Genomic DNA, 18,121 nt, shown 5'->3' on the forward strand with positions numbered 1-18,121 from the left:
GTATAGTATAGTATAGCATAATGTAGTATAGTATAGTATAGCATAATATAGTATAGTATAATATAGTATAGTATATACTACGCTATTATTATACTACGCTAGTATAGCGTAGTATAATACAGTATAGTATAGTATAGCATAATATAGTATAGTATAATATAGTATAGTATATACTACGCTATTATTATACTACGCTAGTATAGCGTAGTATAATACAGTATAGTATAGTATAGTATAATATAGTATAGTATAGTATAATATCGTATAGTATAGTATAGTATAGTATAATATAGTATAGTATAGTATAATATAGTATAGTATAGTATAATATCGTATAGTATAGTATAGTATATTATAATATAGTATACTATAGTATAATATAGTATAATATAGTATAGTATAGTATAATATAGTATAGTATAGTATAATGTAGTATAGTATAGTATAATATAGTTTAGTATAGTATAGTATAGTATAGTATAATATAGTATAGTATAGTATAGCATAATGTAGTATAGTATAGTATAGCATAATATAGTATAGTATAATATAGTATAGTATATACTACGCTATTATTATACTACGCTAGTATAGCGTAGTATAATACAGTATAGTATAGTATAGTATAATATAGTATAGTATAGTATAATATCGTATAGTATAGTATAGTATAGTATAATATAGTATAGTATAGTATAATATAGTATAGTATAGTATAATATCGTATAGTATAGTATAGTATATTATAATATAGTATACTATAGTATAATATAGTATAGTATAGTATAGTATAATATAGTATAGTATAGTATAATATAGTATAATATAGTATAATATAGTATAGTATAGTATAGTATAATATAGTATAGTATAGTATAGTATAGTATAATGTAGTATAGTATAGTATAATATAGTATAGTATAGTATAGTATGATATAGTATAGTATAGTATAATATAGTATAATATAGTATAGTATAGTATAGTATAATATAGTATAGTATAGTATAGTATAATATAGTATAGTATAATATAGTATAGTATAGTATAGTATATACTATGCTATTATTATACTACGCTAGTATAGCGTAGTATAATACAGTATAGTATAGTATAATATAGTATAGTATAGTATAATATAGTATAGTATAGTATAGCATAATATAGTATAGTATAGTATAGTATAGTATAATATAGTAGAGTATAGTATAGTATAGTATAATATAGTATAGTATAGTATAGTATAATATAGTATAGTATAATATACTATAGTATAGTATAGTATAATATAGTATAGTATAGTATAGTATATACTACGCTATTATTATGCTACGCTAGTATAGCGTAGTATAATACAGTATAGTATAGTATAGTATAATATAGTATAGTATAGTATAGCATAATGTAGTATAGTATAGTATAGCATAATATAGTATAATATAGTATAGTATAGCATAATGTAGTATAGTATAGTATAGCATAATATAGTATAGTATAATATAGTATAGTATATACTACGCTATTATTATACTACGCTAGTATAGCGTAGTATAATACAGTATAGTATAGTATAGCATAATATAGTATAATATAGTATAGTATAGTATAATATAGTATAGTATGGTATAGTATAGTATAGTATAATATAGTATAGTGTATAGTATAGTATAATGTAGTATAGTATAGTATAATATAGTATAGTATAGTATAGTATGATATAGTATAGTATAGTATAATATAATATAATATAGTATAGTATAGTATAGTATAATATAGTATAGTATAGTATAGTATAATATAGTATAGTATAATATAGTATAATATAGTATAGTATGATTTAGTATAGTATAGTATATTATAATATAGTATAGTATAGTATAATATAGTATAGTATAATATAGTATAGTATAGTATAGTATAATATAGTATAGTATAGTATAATATAGTATAGTATAGTATAGTATAATATAGTATATATAGTATAATATAGTATAGTATAGTATAGTTTAATATATTATAGTATAGTATAATATAGTATAGTATAGTATAGTATAGTATAGTATAATATAGTATAGTATAGTATAGTATAATAAAGTATAATATAGTATAGTATAGTATAGTTTAATATATTATAGTATAGTATAATATAGTATAGTATAGTATAGTATAATAAAGTATAATATAGTATAGTATAGTATAGTTTAATATGTTATAGTATAGTATAATATAGTATAGTATAGTATAGTATAATAAAGTATAATATAGTATAGTATGATATAGTATAGTATAGTATAGTATAATATAGTATAATATAGTATAGTATAGTATAGTATAGTATAGTATTGTATATCATCCTCAGCACTGTACAATGCAAAATAGTTTCATTTCTGTATGTGATTTTATAATTTTTGTATGTAATGTTTGCTTATGTGAGTTGCAGAAACGGAACTATGAGATGAAACCTCATCTCATTATACAATCCTGTGTTGGAAAATGACAATTACATGTACCATGTACCTTGTTGTAGAGTTCCAGACATTACAGTATATCGCTCTAATTTGTTTTAAAGGATAATAACAGTTCCTTTAGGAAGTCTTTTGACTTGACCTTTTCAAAAAAACAATGAAGCTTTTTTCAAAAATCTTTAAATCTAATAATTGCACCTGTCTTCCTGTCCTAGGTGCAGTGTTTCTTTATTCTAGCTGAGGCAGAGTTTGGTTCTCATCATGGGGGAACTATTCAGGAGTGAGGAGATGACCCTGGCCCAGCTCTTTCTCCAGTCAGAGGCAGCCTACTGCTGTGTCAGCGAGCTGGGAGAACTGGGCATGGTCCAATTTAGAGATGTGAGTATGAAAATTCTCATGCTGTGCAGTTTATGGGTGGTAGGACTCCTCTAAGGTCAGTGAAAAAGGTGAAAGGTCAGAGGGGACATGTGGGGTTACTTGTTTCCTGCCTTATACACAACATCACAGATGTATTGGTGATAAATAATGAATTCATATTAGATGTTTTCAGTTTCAATTTCCTGGTTATTAGTCACTTAGCCAAATATCCATTATTAACAACATGTCTTTATACCTAAATGACAAATTAGGTTGTTTGACACTGCCTCCCTAAACAGCATATTACTGTTGGAAAATACCCGACCAGCGACAGGTGTACTTACGTTACGTCTACTTAACTTAAAACTCAAATAGCTAAGCACTGACTTGGTTTCACATAGGAATCAAACACGGAAGTTCTGAGTTTGACCCATCCAGTGTGCGTTCATCTCCTTACATGGACTTTCTTGCTATTTAATCTCTGCCACATGACTTCCTAGCTTCCTTCCCAGCTACAATAAACATAAACGGGTCAAAATCATTTTGTAAATAATTTTATTTGTACATCCACAGCTGAATCCAGATGTAAACGTGTTCCAGCGCAAGTTTGTGAATGAAGTAAGGCGGTGTGAGGAGATGGACAGGAAACTAAGTAAGTAATGAGACAAGTCAACACTCAGGCCCAATGGGACAGTGTAGTTCCTACCTATGAGTCAGTCCAGCTTCATTCGCTGGTACTTAATTGCTCCTGTCGGATTAAGACCACCTAAATGCAGGTATTGAATAATGGATTCTCTCTGCTGAACAGGGTTTGTGGAGAAGGAGATCAAGAAAGCTAACATCCCAACTGTGGACACTGGAGAAAATCCAGAGGTGCCTTTTCCCAGGGACATGATTGATCTAGAGGTAATCAGTCTGCAGTCTGTATCATTATTACTCATCATCAATTAATGTTATTTTAACACATGTCAGGCAAGGAGAGGATTTAAAATGCTCTTTGTCAAATGTCATGTGATGATAAATGCACCATTGTTAAATGTATTATATGGCATTGAATTTACCTACGCACACTAATAACTTGGTAGAAAGGTAGGGGAAAGTTGAGGGAAAAAGACTTGAAAGCTTGAAAGTTCTACCCATAGAGTCCAAATAAGGTTTACATTTCAGTAGTTCAGTTGGATTTTATTTACTCCAGCCCTTTAAACTATAGTTAGATAGATTTGTGGTTGGTTTGTTTGAAAAGCCCCTCAAATTTCTTTTATTTGAGAATACCATTACTTTAACAATTTTTATTGCTCATTACTGCGTGTTGACATGAACATTGAAAATGCTGTAGCTGCTGTAAGATTAGACATTAGCCAAATGCCAAAACATTGTAAAAGGAGATGGAAATAAATCAGTGAGTGTTTGCTGACTGTGATGATCAGGCCACCTTTGAGAAGCTGGAGAACGAACTGAAAGAGATCAACACCAACCAGGAAGCCCTGAAGAAGAACTTCCTGGAGCTGACGGAGCTCAAACACATCCTCCGTCGAACACAGCAGTTCTTTGATGAGGTGCGCCCACACACCCATTAGCAAAATAAATAATTGATGTGCTTCCATAAATGAAGCTACTGAGGTTTTCCTAATGTCTTTGACAGATGGAGGATCCCAACCTGCTGGAGGAGTCATCAGCCCTGATGGAGGGCAGTGAGGGGGGGCGTGGTGCCCCGCTCCGACTGGGGTAAAGCATAGGGCTCATGATATTATCAAATACACATTCTTCAGTAGTCTTGGAAAATATTGAAATAGTCATATGACCTGCGCGTGACACATTGCACACAAATACATATTTTGGTGGTCAGCAAGATCTCCTCATCTGAAGAGATTTGTTGTCAAAAGATTGTTTTGACTAATTAGTTAGTGATTTAATTGAAAAATCTGCCATTTTCTCCAGATGTATGGTCCTTTAGCAGTAATATAATCAGATAACTATTGAATCAGATGGGTCTCGATATTAATAATAATAATGTGCACAGAAGGATTCCTAAATGTACAAATTCAAATGATTTATATATAAATATATACATACATAAATTATACCAAATATTTATCGTAATAGTATTGTTATTTTCATTAAAAACATATTTGGATTTGGACACACACACACACACACACACACACACACACACACACACACACACACATATATACAGTATGTACATGCAGACTGCTGAAGCTGCATTTAACTGCTTGTCATGTGGGAACTGTGAATCTAGCCGTGGCAGGGAAGTGTCCAAACACCCACACACAAATGCAGTGAAGTTAACACATTTCATGCTGCATTCCCACCTGTACATTAGTGAAATAACGTGAAACCATTGGCAAGAATGATTCTAGCATCACCTGCGCACATCCTCATGCAAGTTATAGACGAAACAGGGACCACTTCGTATAGACCATAGACCATTAAGCTTTGTGAGAGAAAGTTCATATTTAAAGACATAGAATTGTGCTCCATGATGTGTTTATTGTGTCTTGGAACATTGTCATCTTCATATCCATTATCCCCCAAATGATCTCAGTATCTGCTGGAAATTGTTGCACGTTGTTGGAATTAAACACGTCATTCAAGCAGAGAAAACTTAATAGAAATCATTTTCTTAGCTGAAAGAGGAAGAAAGGAGGAGCTGGTATTATGAAACATCTTGTCATCCAAAGTGACATATAAAATATGTCAGAGGTCACATACCTCTGGAGCAACTCTCACACCAAAGGCCAAATGCGTCTTATCCACTGCCCCATCACCACCCCGCCCCCTCATCAGTTCTTTTTACCATTCAAAAGGCAGACTATGTGCACACTGTGGTCTGTTTGGTTTGTGTTGTCTACTCTGAACACTTGTTTGTTTCGTGTATGCAGGTTTGTGGCTGGAGTGATCAGCAGGGAGAGGATTCCAACGTTTGAGAGGATGCTTTGGAGGGTGTGTCGCGGGAATGTCTTCTTAAGGAAGGCAGAGATTGAGGACCCTCTGGAGGACCCCACCACGGTCAATGCTCAGTCATAGAGAATAGAAACATATTAAGAAGAAAATGTACAAAGAATCAAACAAAATTCAGCCATACCCAGTTACAACATAATAAATGAGATTTTACATAGTAGAAACAGACGTACGACTCATCAGTGAGTTATGTAAGTGAGTGTAGGTTTTCTAACAACTTCTTCTCTTTCCAACAGGGAGACCAAGTCCACAAATCAGTGTTCATTATCTTCTTCCAAGGTGACCAGCTCAAGAACAGGGTGAAGAAGATCTGTGAGGGGTGGGTGTTATTGAAGAAAAATGCCTATAATCTAGCTGAATATTGCATATAACTTAAATACAACATGTCATTGTATGTTTGCCTGTCTTGTCCCTTGTGTTTTGCTGCATAAATACAGATGCCACAATTTATGGACAGGAGCCAAATCCTGAAGGTTGAGTTTAGGCATGTGCAGTTATGTTAAGTATGATATAACAGTGAACATGGCTATGTTTACAGGATGGTTAATAAATGGAAGAATGTGGCAGGACTGACTCTGGCCATAATCGCAGATGGATCCATAAGAAGAATGTTTATCCAGAATAGTAAACAAGGGGATTTAGCGCCATAAAGGTCTACAACAGAAAATAGTGGAGAAGTCTGGACTACCATTTACAATTGCTCAACATTTTGTCCGATGGCATGTAGTTAGCAATGCTAACTATTCAGAGTGGAAAACATATTCTATCTTTTTAGAGAAAGGTTTGGACTTTTTGGAATAGAAATATGTGAAGTGGTTCTGAAAATGAAGCCAACGTGGAAGTGCCAAAAACTGCAGTTCCTTGAATGACCACTTGAGTCTGGCTCCAAAAGCGAGTCAGCCACCATAAAGTGTGATTTATACTTCTGCATCGAATCGAACCCTATGCCGTCGCCTACGCCGTAGCCTGACGTGCACCTCCTCAGAAATGTAACTACACGTCGGGACAATGCGGACCGTGAGAACTGTGATTGGTCGGCTGGGTAGCCTCGCAATGCTTCCGAGCCGACAGGAAGTGCCCCGTGCTTTGAAGAAAATTTTACTAGCGGCCAAACCAGCAGCTGAAATGACTCGTTTCAACAGCTGCATGTATATAATTTGACCACCATTCAAGTTAGCAGAGGGCTAAACCAGAAGTTAGCCGGCTTCGCCGGCAACACTGCTCTTGTCTGCACAGTTGACAGTAGCGTTACCGCCAACTAGCGTTTGGTGTTTTTGGTGTAATTGCAGAACGATGCAGACACTGAAGTATAAATGCATGGCTACGTGCGTAGCTGACGCTGTAGTCTACGGCGTAGACTCGACGCCGAAGTATAAATTATGCTTAAACCCCAATGTTAAAATGCCCAATTTACAGCAGAAATAAATGTTTACAGCCCGGTACAAAAATCGATTTTATTCCCCTCTTCATGAAAGCTGTCAGCTGTCAAGGAGGGGGCCTAAAGGGAGGAGGGGGGGATTTTTTCAGTTGGATACTTTCAGAATCTAGCTATCTCTTGCTAGTTCTTCAACGTTGCCTACCCTAGCTTTAACATTATGCATAAAAAAGGGTGAACGGATCATGTGCATTATAAAATATGAGTAAGACAGAAGGAAACCAGGAGAAAGTACAGTATGTGTTAGATGCTGTGAGTTGACTCTCCTGGTGGGTGTAATTTTTCAGGTTCCGTGCCTCACTCTACCCGTGTCCAGAGACCCCACAGGAGAGGAAGGAAATGCTGGCTGGAGTCAACAGCCGCATCGATGACCTCCAGATGGTACGTTTGTCAATATGATGGATCTTTACATCTCATTACTATTATTACATACACATTAAATAAACCAGAAAAATGTTAATAAATTCAAAATAGAGTAAAGTAATAGTCAGTTTCCATGGAGGTGGCTGGCCTTAGAGTAAAGCCTGCTTATTGTTTAAGCCACATTAACTTCAGCGGTGCAGTTTATTTTTTAATTCAGTAATTCTTTCAAAGGGCCTTTGTACTCTTTGTTACACTGCTGCTCACTAAACAACAAGACATAAATCAGAAACTTAGCACAACAGGATGTATGTGTAACATGTATTTTGAATCAAATTACAAAAGCCCTCACAGTGTTGCTGGGTGTTTTCTCGTGCATTAGTTCTTATCTGTGAAAGACCTTTGTCCTGTTTCATAGTGCTGTGGTTTCCCAAAGTTTGCCTTATTAAGCCTGGAAAAAAGCCTGGTTCTGCTTGAGAGGTCTGCTCTACTCTGAGCCTGCCATCTAGATACAATGCATTGCACTCTAGTACAATAGAGCATTTTACCCAGAATCTTAACTCAGACTGCAGGAACATGACCTAGGCCTGGGAGCCAGTAAGATCAGTCCACTTTTGCCATTCACCAACATGTTTACATCGCAAATACTGCACATTCTAGGTGTTTCGTTCACATTGTGGTAATTTCATATATCCATGACAGTGAGCTACGACTGTAGTCTTATAGGCTTTTGGATACACTTGTTTACCACTGATGTCATTATAACACTTCAGGTCAGCCAACAGACACTGTAAAGGCCCTGCGCCATCTAAACATCCAGTGGTTCACACCATGTAAGTTACCAACTTAGTTATATCCATGGTTTGAACTAGGTGTTTGGGAAACAGTTGCGTCGCAACTGCATAGTTCCAACCAAGGAAGTTGCTACCGTAGTTAGCAACCATGCTTTTGGAAAACGCACCCCAGTTTGATTGAACAAGGATCTACAGTAGAATGTAAAAGAAATTGCTCCACACTGCTATTGTAGGTTCTAAACCAAACAGAGGACCACCGTCAGCGAGTGCTACAGGCCGCCTCCAAGACCATGCGGGTGTGGTTCATTAAGGTGAGGAAGATGAAGGCCATCTACCACACGCTCAACCTCTGCAACATCGATGTCACCCAGAAGTGTCTAATTGCTGAGGTGTGGTGTCCTGTCTCAGACCTGGACTCCATCCAGTTTGCTCTGCGCAGAGGGACGGTGAGTTGTTTTTAGTTTGGTTGTTTTATTTACGCTGATCACATAATCAATTTCATACTGAAGTAAAGTTGAACTGAAATTTGAATTATCCCCACTATATGTGTAAAGAAAAATAAACTATAATGATACTACAGCTGTTGTGCATATTGTTTCCACATTTCAAAAGAGGATAAAACTGTATTTGCACATAATTGTGGAAACATGTTTTACAGCCATACATACAGTCACAACTGAAGTGAGCACACTATTTTGAGTTCACAGCCACTAAAGTGAAATATGATCACACCAATAAAGTTACCGTCGTGATGTTGAGTGGAGGCCTCTGTGTAAGTCATCTGGTCTTGGCAGTACAACATGGGCAGTATGTGGCTGATAAGTGGCGGCTTTATTTGACAGGAGAGAAGCGGCTCGACAGTGCCGTCCATCCTCAACAGGATGCAGACCAAGCAAACTCCACCTACCTTCAATAAGACCAACAAGTTCACATCAGGCTTCCAGAACATCGTTGACGCATACGGCATTGGAAATTACCGGGAAATTAATCCAGGTCATACAGGAAGTCATTTGTCTATATTTGGATTCATTGCTCATCATATTAATTCATATTTGAACTAAAACGTGTAATAGTGCAGCAGCAATAAGTCTTTTTAAGGACTTTGCTTTTTGAAATCTCCAATGCTCTCCTGCATGATATTGGATGCACTGTCATCAGCAGTTTGGTTCAGTGTTTGTCAAGACACATTAAAACAGTGTTGTGGCTCTCTCTTTTATACCACTCATCATGCAAAACTAATTAGAGTGTCACAAGAGTGGGTTAGTATAGAAGTATCGTAACTTGTCAAAGGTGGTCAGAGCCTTTAATTGACGTCACCTGCAGAGGTTATTAGAAACAGGATTAGAGACTTTATTTCTAATTCCCTCTGCTAGAGTAGTACTGTATTTATTCACTAATTATGTCAAGTGGTTTCCATTTAGCCGTTCTTGAATTGCTGTTAAGCTACTATCAGTAATTCAACTTCTTAGATGCCTTTCAGCCTCTCAAAGTGCGTAATCCCTCTATTTCCTGGTAAGACTTTAATGTGAAAAGTCTGCAGAAGTATCAATAACAGTTGCTTAACTGCTATAAAAAAGGGCAAACTGGAATAGACTGGAAATAATTAGTGAATAAAAACTGTTTTTGAACTTGAGAGCAGCAGAGAGATGAGTATAAAATGTCTGTTGCTGTTCTGATGGAAGTGTGCTGTGGAAATATACATTATACAGAGAATACTGTAATAGCTTCATTTATCATGTTAGCTGTTGCAGTTTAGGAACCACCTTCACCCTTCCTCTCGCCTCTCCTCACATAAATTATGTAATTTATAATAAATTATATTATATAAATATATTGCAATTTCAATATTCTACAAGTTCTCAGTAGTTTTCCTTTAATTCTCCATTGATTAAATATTATTATTGCTATATGTTATACATGTGCACTCCATATGTTTAGGTTCACTGTACTTTCTACCTTACACTGGCCGTAAAAGCTGGTAAATTTAACCTCAACCTTAACAGTCTCTTGTTTGCCAGAGATTCAGCCTGTGAACAAAGTTATTCTTTATCTGACATTTGCAGTTTCTTGCAGCTTGGAATTTTTAATACTGATTGAGATTAGACAGATTTTTGTGGGATTTTGATAGTTCGAGCCTCATTCCTTCCCTTCCTACCTGTTACAGCTCCATACACCATCATTACTTTCCCCTTCCTGTTTGCGGTGATGTTTGGTGATATGGGTCACGGTGTGCTGATGACCTGTGCTGCCCTCTATCTGGTCATCCGAGAGACTCGCCTCCTCGCCCAGAAGAGCGACAATGAGGTACAGTAAGACATAAACCATGAATAAAGTAATAAAAAGCTTTAGAGTTCAATATCACAGTACAACTATTATAAACATACAACATATGGTGTTTATTTAAGTTGCTGTGTGTCTCTGTAGATGTTCAACATGGTGTTTGCTGGTCGCTACATCATCCTGCTGATGGGGATCTTCTCCATCTACACTGGCATCATTTACAATGACTGCTTCTCCAAGTCACTCAACATGTTTGGCTCTGGATGGAGCGTCAGGCCAATGTTTGGCCCCAAAGGAGCCAACTGGACGTAAGTCAGCCACCAGATCTGCGTGGACATGCCTGATTTTTTTTCAATTGCATTTTCAATCCATCCATCGTCAACTGCTTATCCTGCGTACAGGGTCGCGGGGGGCTGGAGCCAATCCCAGCTGACATCGGGCAAAAGGCGGGGTGCCAGCCCATCGCAGGGCCAAACATAGACAAACAACCACTCACGGTCACACTCGCACCTAGGGTCACCAATTAACCTAGTCTGCATGTCTTTGGACAGTGGGAGGAAGCCAGAGTACCCAGAGAGAACCCACGCAACATGCAAACTCCACACAGAAAGGCCAGGGCAACCAGGGTTTGAACCCACGACCTTCTTGCTGTGAAGCGACAGTGCTAACCACTGCATTTTCAATCTAGTTTCTCAAATCTGTAGATTCATTTAAGCACCACGCTTAAATTACTGTATTTTTGAACATATTTTCCATGAAAATTGTTTTAAAAAAGAAAATAGGCATATTTGCTTTCTTTCTGAGAGTGAGATGAAAAGATTGATCTCCCCCCGTGTCTCTCTGATTTAAACTCTACTTCTATCTTATGCCGATGTTCAGCCGTCATATTATTTTTCTCACGTTTCATATCACTGATATTAGTGGATGGATGGATAAACTGTTTTGAAAGTGTATATTGAACACTGTCTATTTTCCAGCTTTCAGGAAAAATCCTAGGGATATGTGATTTTATTTATCTTACTGGTATAGCATGTGTGATTTATGTACTAAAATGTATTGGTGTTCCCTCTAAAACCCGCAGCTTGTAAATAATCTGCCTAATTTCAATAATACATTCATTTCCTGCTGGTCTGTCCTAGGTTTGATACACTTGATGGAAATGCAGTTCTACAGTTAGACCCAGCTGTTCCTGGTGTGTTCAACGGGCCTTACCCACTTGGAATTGACCCGGTAAAACCTGTACACTCACTAAAACAAGATAAATAAAATAAATAAATAGCTGGCACTTTTCTCTGGTTAGAACCACCGTGCAATATTTACCTTGGGCTTGTTAACTTCAGGGACAAGGCTGGCAATGTTCTGTATCCTTCATCAACATGAACAGACACACTGTAGTTTATTCTGTCTCAGTCCCGCATACACCGTCGTGCTGCCCCATATACTCACTAGAGCGCCACGTTTGGATTCATCCGCTGCTGAAAAGAGTCCCCAACAAATGCACTATTTCCTCCTGTTAGTTTGATAAACTAAAAGTACACTTATTAGCTGTTTTCTAAGAAATGACTCAGCCTTTTTAAACATGAAACTATATGTTTGTGAGCATATTTACAGTATGTCTTCAGTAGGAAACAATGGGCTGGAGGAAATAATGTAGAGTTAAAATATATTTGGTTTATGTTCACCAAAATGCACCACAACAAAGGAAAGATAAGGAACCATCACACCCAGGTTGGTCTCACGCATGTGTTTCTCTCATCTCTGCAGATCTGGAATGTTGCCACCAACAAGTTGACCTTCCTCAACTCATTTAAGATGAAGATGTCTGTGATCCTGGGTGTCATCCACATGCTGTTTGGAGTGTCTCTAAGTCTCTTCAACCACCTGTAAGTGCTACACTCAACACCAATGCTGGAAGTTAACAGCTAAACCTGTGGGCGTATTTCTTAAATTTCACTCCGTTTATTTACAGGATTATAGCATCATCACTAGATCTCTTAACTAGCCATGTCATATATTTTTAAACACGGTAAGCCAGTCTCAGTATCTCTCACTATCCTTTAAATGAACTATGTCATACATCCAACAATGCCTGAAGACAAAAGTGGTTATACTGGATTTGAATGGCCACTCTTAAAGCTGGCATAGAGAGAGGCGAGATATGATTAATCATACAGATCTGGTTAACACACTTCTGGACAGATGTCCGGGGTGTTGCGCTCAGGTTGCACAGAAAGTAGTTGTGTGAATGAAGAATGGAAAGGAAAAATAGCAAAAAGGAGAGCGTAAGAGAGAAGTTAAAACTTTGGGCAGTCAGATATTCTTGTTTTGTAAAGTTGGAAAACATTGGCATTGGAGGACAATCTGACACGTACTTGGTGTGAAGCATACTGCGACCCTAAAACTAGTCAGAACTGCCAAAAATTGGTACATGTACAACTGTACATGTTCTGTGACAGGTTTAAAATCGTTTGAGGTTTTTGCCTGTATGTCCACAGGCTTTCAACACAATACATCTCTTTAGGCAAAAATTACTTTCTTAGATTTTCTCCAAGTTTTTATTTTAATTTAATATAGATTTTGATATCAGGCTCCCTTGTCATGTGTGATGTAATCAAAAAGTTAACAAATGTTGCTTCAGAGTCAGTGAGTCTGTTTAGTTTCCACATGAGCTCTGTTTTAAAGTAATGTGCTTTCATTTTGGTCTGCCTGCAGCATGAAAAGTCATCCTCTATGTCTTTATTGCTCTCTGACTGCACATCACCTGGAGTACCGTTGACACTCGCTACAAATTGAAGCAGGATTCCAGCAGGATATGTTTTCAGTTAGGACTCAGGTTTATTAGGCTTGTTATATCCATCTGAATAGATACAAGAACACTCATGGAGTATAATGAAACAATTACCCCGATTGTAAAGTCTGTCCATGTTCTGTTATTGAAACATACTGATCCAGGTTGTCAGGTATCAGCTCTTCTGGTAGACATTGCCACTGCTATCCAACACCTTCACATTCATGATTTACTGGTTGGGTTCAGAACAGGAACATCAGCAAAGCGAAACATTACTACTTACACATTCCACACTTGATTCTCCATCATTGACATTGCAGGTAACCTGCCTCGTCTGTGTTGCTAACTGATATCCCTGCACTGCAGGTACTTCAAGAAGCCGCTGAACATCTTCCTGGGCTTCATCCCAGAGATTGTTTTTATGGCGAGCCTGTTTGGCTACCTCATTCTGCTGGTCTTCTACAAGTGGACAGCCTATGACGCCTTCACCTCCAAGGACGCGCCCAGCCTGCTCATCCACTTCATCAACATGTGTCTCTTCAATTACAACGACCCCACCAACAAGCCCCTCTACAGGGGACAGGTGCTCCCTCCCTCATCCACCCCTCTGCCTCTCCCAGCACTAGTATAGTTGAACCCTGGTAGAGAGGTACACAGCAAATCACAGCAAATACACCCACAATATTAATTAAATACTTGCATAAATCTTCTGGTCAGAGGTCAGTTTCAGCTACAGAACAGATGCACTGTAGCTGGCAGGAAGTTTGTGTCTTACTTCAGGATAGGAGACTTCTGTAGGGCTTCTTCTTGCTTAAGTGACCCTTGAACTGAGGTCATCCAGTTAAAGGACATTCTTTCAAACTACTGTAGTAACCGTTACCAGACCTACAGTGCAGTCACACTGGGGAACACTTTTGCACCGCTAGGTATGTGGTATGTACCAGTCTACGTTTTCGTACTAGCTTACTAGGTTGACAGTAGGGCTGGGCGATAAGGCAAACATTTTATCACAGTAATTTTATTCCCCATGCAGTAGAGGAGGCGGCTGCAAATGGAGCCATAATTAGCCTAGCCCCATTTCATCTCTTACATGGGAGACTGTTCCAGATGCTTCACATTGACGTACACAAGAAGTGGGAAAGTTAACCATATGTACATTTTACATAAATCTTTAATGAAAAGCTCAGGCTTTTCTTTGCTTCTGCACAAACTAGCTTTGTTCCAGTAATGTGATTGGCTGTGGGTACCTCATCAAGCAATGGACCCTATCAACAGTAAATCACTTCCTCAACATCATATACAGGGTTTTTATCCTCTCACAACCAGTGTTTATATAGTGTTTCTATTGCCCAGCTCTGGTCAAGAGTATTTTTCTCATTTGAAGCAATCATGAAAACAAGAAATAACTGTAACAAGTGACTTTGTTGCAGAGAAGCAAAGTACTAGCAGTAAAGATGGAGGACTGAGTTAGGCCTCATCAGGATCTGATCAGGGGATTTGCACCTTCTGATCACTGCTACACATCACCAACAGCTCTTTAACCTCTCTGTGTTTGAATCTGTAGATGGGGATCCAGATTTTGTTGGTGCTGATTGCGCTTGCATGTGTACCCTGTATGCTGATTGTGAAAACTATGGTGCTTCGGCGTCAGCACCTGTGGAAAAAGCACCTGGTATGTGAATCTGATCCCACCTATAACCTTACTGCTAACTTTGATGAATAACAATTATAACCTTTGGTATAACCTTTTTTTCACTCCTACTCTGCCATTCATTTCAATGCACATTGTACTGTGTAATGTGGTTGTTGTGCCATGACAAATGCTTAAAGCCTGCCTTGGAAACGCTCATATTTTGGTTGGAAATGTCAGAAATTCTTCAGAGAGAGGACACCCTAACAGTTGATGATCATCCTTATTCTACCTGTATATTTGGATGGATTGATTGGATTTGACTGGAGCTCTTGTTACTCTCACCGGTTGTCTTAAATCTCAAACAAATGCAGTCCCATCACACTGAGGCTCAGTACCAATTAAAAGGAATGGCGTGAATTGACCATAGGTCACTGGTCACTGTTGTGGTAATCATAACTTTGTACGTGCTGTGCCAGTCAGTGTACATTTTGGCAGTGATTTTGAAATAGTTTTGTCACATTTTTTTTAAGTTGGTTATAGTTTTAGCTAAATTATCAAAGGCTCACCTATAAAAGCATGTCTGTAGCGTGCTGCCTATTAGTGCAACAGATTAAGCAAACCATACTGAAGAGATTTTGGTTGGAGCAGGCTAATGTTCTTCCAATCAGGAACATACAATGTGTGATTCTGATGCATTTAGGTCGTTGAGTACAATTTTGTGTTAGAACAGTAATAGGTTAATTTGTACATTCTTCCATCTTTAACATTGTACTTGTTACACATTGACAAAAATTGTAATGCATTTCGTCACAGTTTGTTTTGACAGGTTACTTTACATTTCATCTGTGATATTCTCATTGACATTTAAAATTGTTGTGTCATTTTTCTTATGTGAGGCTGAATATTATGAGCATATAGTTTGGTAGGCCTATTAAAATTAAGTTTAATATGAATGTGTTTATTTTAGGTTAGTAGTTATCTCATTTTACAGAGGCTGCTCATGTAGCGTGCCACCTTTTGCGATGTGGGCTCAGGTAGTAATGTGTTGTGAGTTTTCAGTAGCTTAAATGTGTCCCTCAACCACTATTTGAGCACATTTTAAGGTATGAATTGATTTTTTGTTTCATTGCTTTATGAAGTTAATTTAGAACAGTGTTTGGAACATTTTTGAGTGCGTTAAATAAGTGAATCTCATTATTGAAGGGATGAGAAGTTCTGAGGTAGGAGTTGGAACGACAACTTATTCAGTGCCCGAGTCTTTTCATGTGGAAATGCCGACACATCGCCAAGATGAAAGAATAAGGCTGATATTTTCATAAACGCCATAAGAACACATTAAATCATCATATTCATATCATAGGTCATTTAGGCATTTACACTGTTGGCAGTTTTCAGTCTTCCTTCATGTGTCAGCTGCAGCTATGATACTATGTCTATTTGTGTAATATTACAGATTGCTCTTGGTTTGTAAAATAGGCTGCTCTGAGGCCAGACTTGTCCATGTCTACTGCTAACTTCGCCTCTTTTATGTGAACGCTCTTGTGTCTGGATTGGGAAACCCTGCGTTGACTTACTGAGTTGATAACCAGTTTCGTGTGACCTCTTATCCCGATTGTTAGGGTTAGTGAAGCCAGGTAACGAAAAGATAACCTGGGTATGTTGAACTCGCTTCGTGGTACAGGCTGCTCTATGAACTGGCGGATGAGAAAATGAGATGCAGGTGAGGATGTGGCGGGAAGGCCTGGCAAACACTGAGCAGATGAGAAAAGTGGAACAGGTGTGTCGATGGATGAGGCAGTCAGGTGATGAGGAAAGGAGGGAAGGTCCAAGAGCTGGGGTGAATGAATGGAAAATGGCAATAAAGGTGAACTGTTGCTGGAGAGGAAGGACAGAGAGAGAGTCTGTGACATTGGCACTTGATATCAGTTCCATTTGAAGCATTAATACTGTATTAATGAAGTATTTACATCAAGTTATTACAAATGAACTGGCTTTCATTCCACATTCAATTTAAACTTGCCTGCCGACGACTGCAAAAAGGCCATTTTAGTACTTGACTGGTGCAGGATGTTTCTGGTAGCTTGATGACCCAACAGGATGGCGATTGCGTAATGGATAAGACACATGTCTTTGGTGTGAGAGACCCGGCTTCAATCCCCCACTGTGACCCGTCTACCATTCAGTCCCTGAGCAAGACACTTGACTCCTAGTTGCTCAAGAGGCGTGAGACCTCTGACATATATAGCGACTGTAAGTTGCTTTGGATAAAAGTGACAGCTAAATGAATAAATGTTGATTATAATCATATTTAGATCAGAGTTTCTTCTTTGCCATTTAGAATCAGATTTTGAATCAGAAGGAGATTTATTGCCACGTAGTGTTTTACACATACGAGGAATTTGCTGTGGTGATAAGGTGCTACACGTAGACAAACATACAGTCAACATAAATAAATGTAGAAATATATAAATATGTAATGGAAGAACAATGTTGCAGATATATACATGTGCATTATTCTGGTGTCTGTGCTGTGCAGAAGTAACACAATGGAAGAGAATATCGTGTACATATAAATATGTAAACTGACAACATAAAAATATACAACAACAAAGATCAACAATCAACAACAAACATGTGCAACGTGCCAGGTCTGTGCACGACACGAGATGAAACAGTATTTACATGTGCAGAGACATTTGTATCGTTTGAAAGGGGGGAGTGTCAGTGGGGGACCTGGGCCTTGTTAATGAGGCTATTTGCAGACGGGAAGAAACTGTTTTTGTGGTGAGAGGTTTTGGTCCTGTTGGGCCGCAGCCTCCTGCCAGAGGCGAGAGTCTGAAACAGTTTGTGTCCGGGGTGGGAGGGGTCAGCTGCAATCTTTCCTGCTCACCTCAGAGTCCTCAGGGAGTACAGGTCCAGAAGAGAAGGAAGATTGCAGCCAATCAGCTTCTCTGCAGAGCGAATGATGCGCTGCAGCCTGCCCTTGTCCCTGGCAGTGGCAGCAGCGTACCAGATGGTGATGGAGGAGG

At 37.8% G+C, this 18,121-nt stretch overlaps 2 protein-coding genes across 2 annotated transcripts in view; both read left to right on the forward strand.

Annotated features, from left to right (window-relative positions):
* Positions 1–18,121, forward strand: part of bms1 (BMS1 ribosome biogenesis factor) — a 654,080-nt gene that overhangs the window by 30,499 nt on the left and 605,460 nt on the right. The gene's annotated exons all lie outside the window — the stretch shown is intronic.
* LOC123983048 (V-type proton ATPase 116 kDa subunit a1-like) overlaps positions 1–18,121 on the forward strand; it is a 59,279-nt gene that overhangs the window by 7,254 nt on the left and 33,904 nt on the right. Inside the window, exons 3-18 of the mRNA XM_046069163.1 lie at positions 2,679–2,841; positions 3,394–3,472; positions 3,629–3,726; positions 4,248–4,376; positions 4,463–4,545; positions 5,724–5,850; positions 6,039–6,121; positions 7,525–7,618; positions 8,625–8,837; positions 9,234–9,384; positions 10,556–10,695; positions 10,816–10,979; positions 11,811–11,901; positions 12,436–12,554; positions 13,826–14,042; positions 15,024–15,131. Coding sequence (XP_045925119.1) covers positions 2,725–2,841; positions 3,394–3,472; positions 3,629–3,726; positions 4,248–4,376; positions 4,463–4,545; positions 5,724–5,850; positions 6,039–6,121; positions 7,525–7,618; positions 8,625–8,837; positions 9,234–9,384; positions 10,556–10,695; positions 10,816–10,979; positions 11,811–11,901; positions 12,436–12,554; positions 13,826–14,042; positions 15,024–15,131 — 2,013 coding nt within the window. The 5' untranslated portion in view covers positions 2,679–2,724. The remainder of the gene's footprint in view (positions 1–2,678; positions 2,842–3,393; positions 3,473–3,628; positions 3,727–4,247; positions 4,377–4,462; positions 4,546–5,723; positions 5,851–6,038; positions 6,122–7,524; positions 7,619–8,624; positions 8,838–9,233; positions 9,385–10,555; positions 10,696–10,815; positions 10,980–11,810; positions 11,902–12,435; positions 12,555–13,825; positions 14,043–15,023; positions 15,132–18,121) is intronic.

The sequence above is a fragment of the Micropterus dolomieu genome, linkage group LG14 (assembly GCF_021292245.1).
Source record: "Micropterus dolomieu isolate WLL.071019.BEF.003 ecotype Adirondacks linkage group LG14, ASM2129224v1, whole genome shotgun sequence".
Lineage (NCBI taxonomy): Eukaryota > Metazoa > Chordata > Actinopteri > Centrarchiformes > Centrarchidae > Micropterus > Micropterus dolomieu.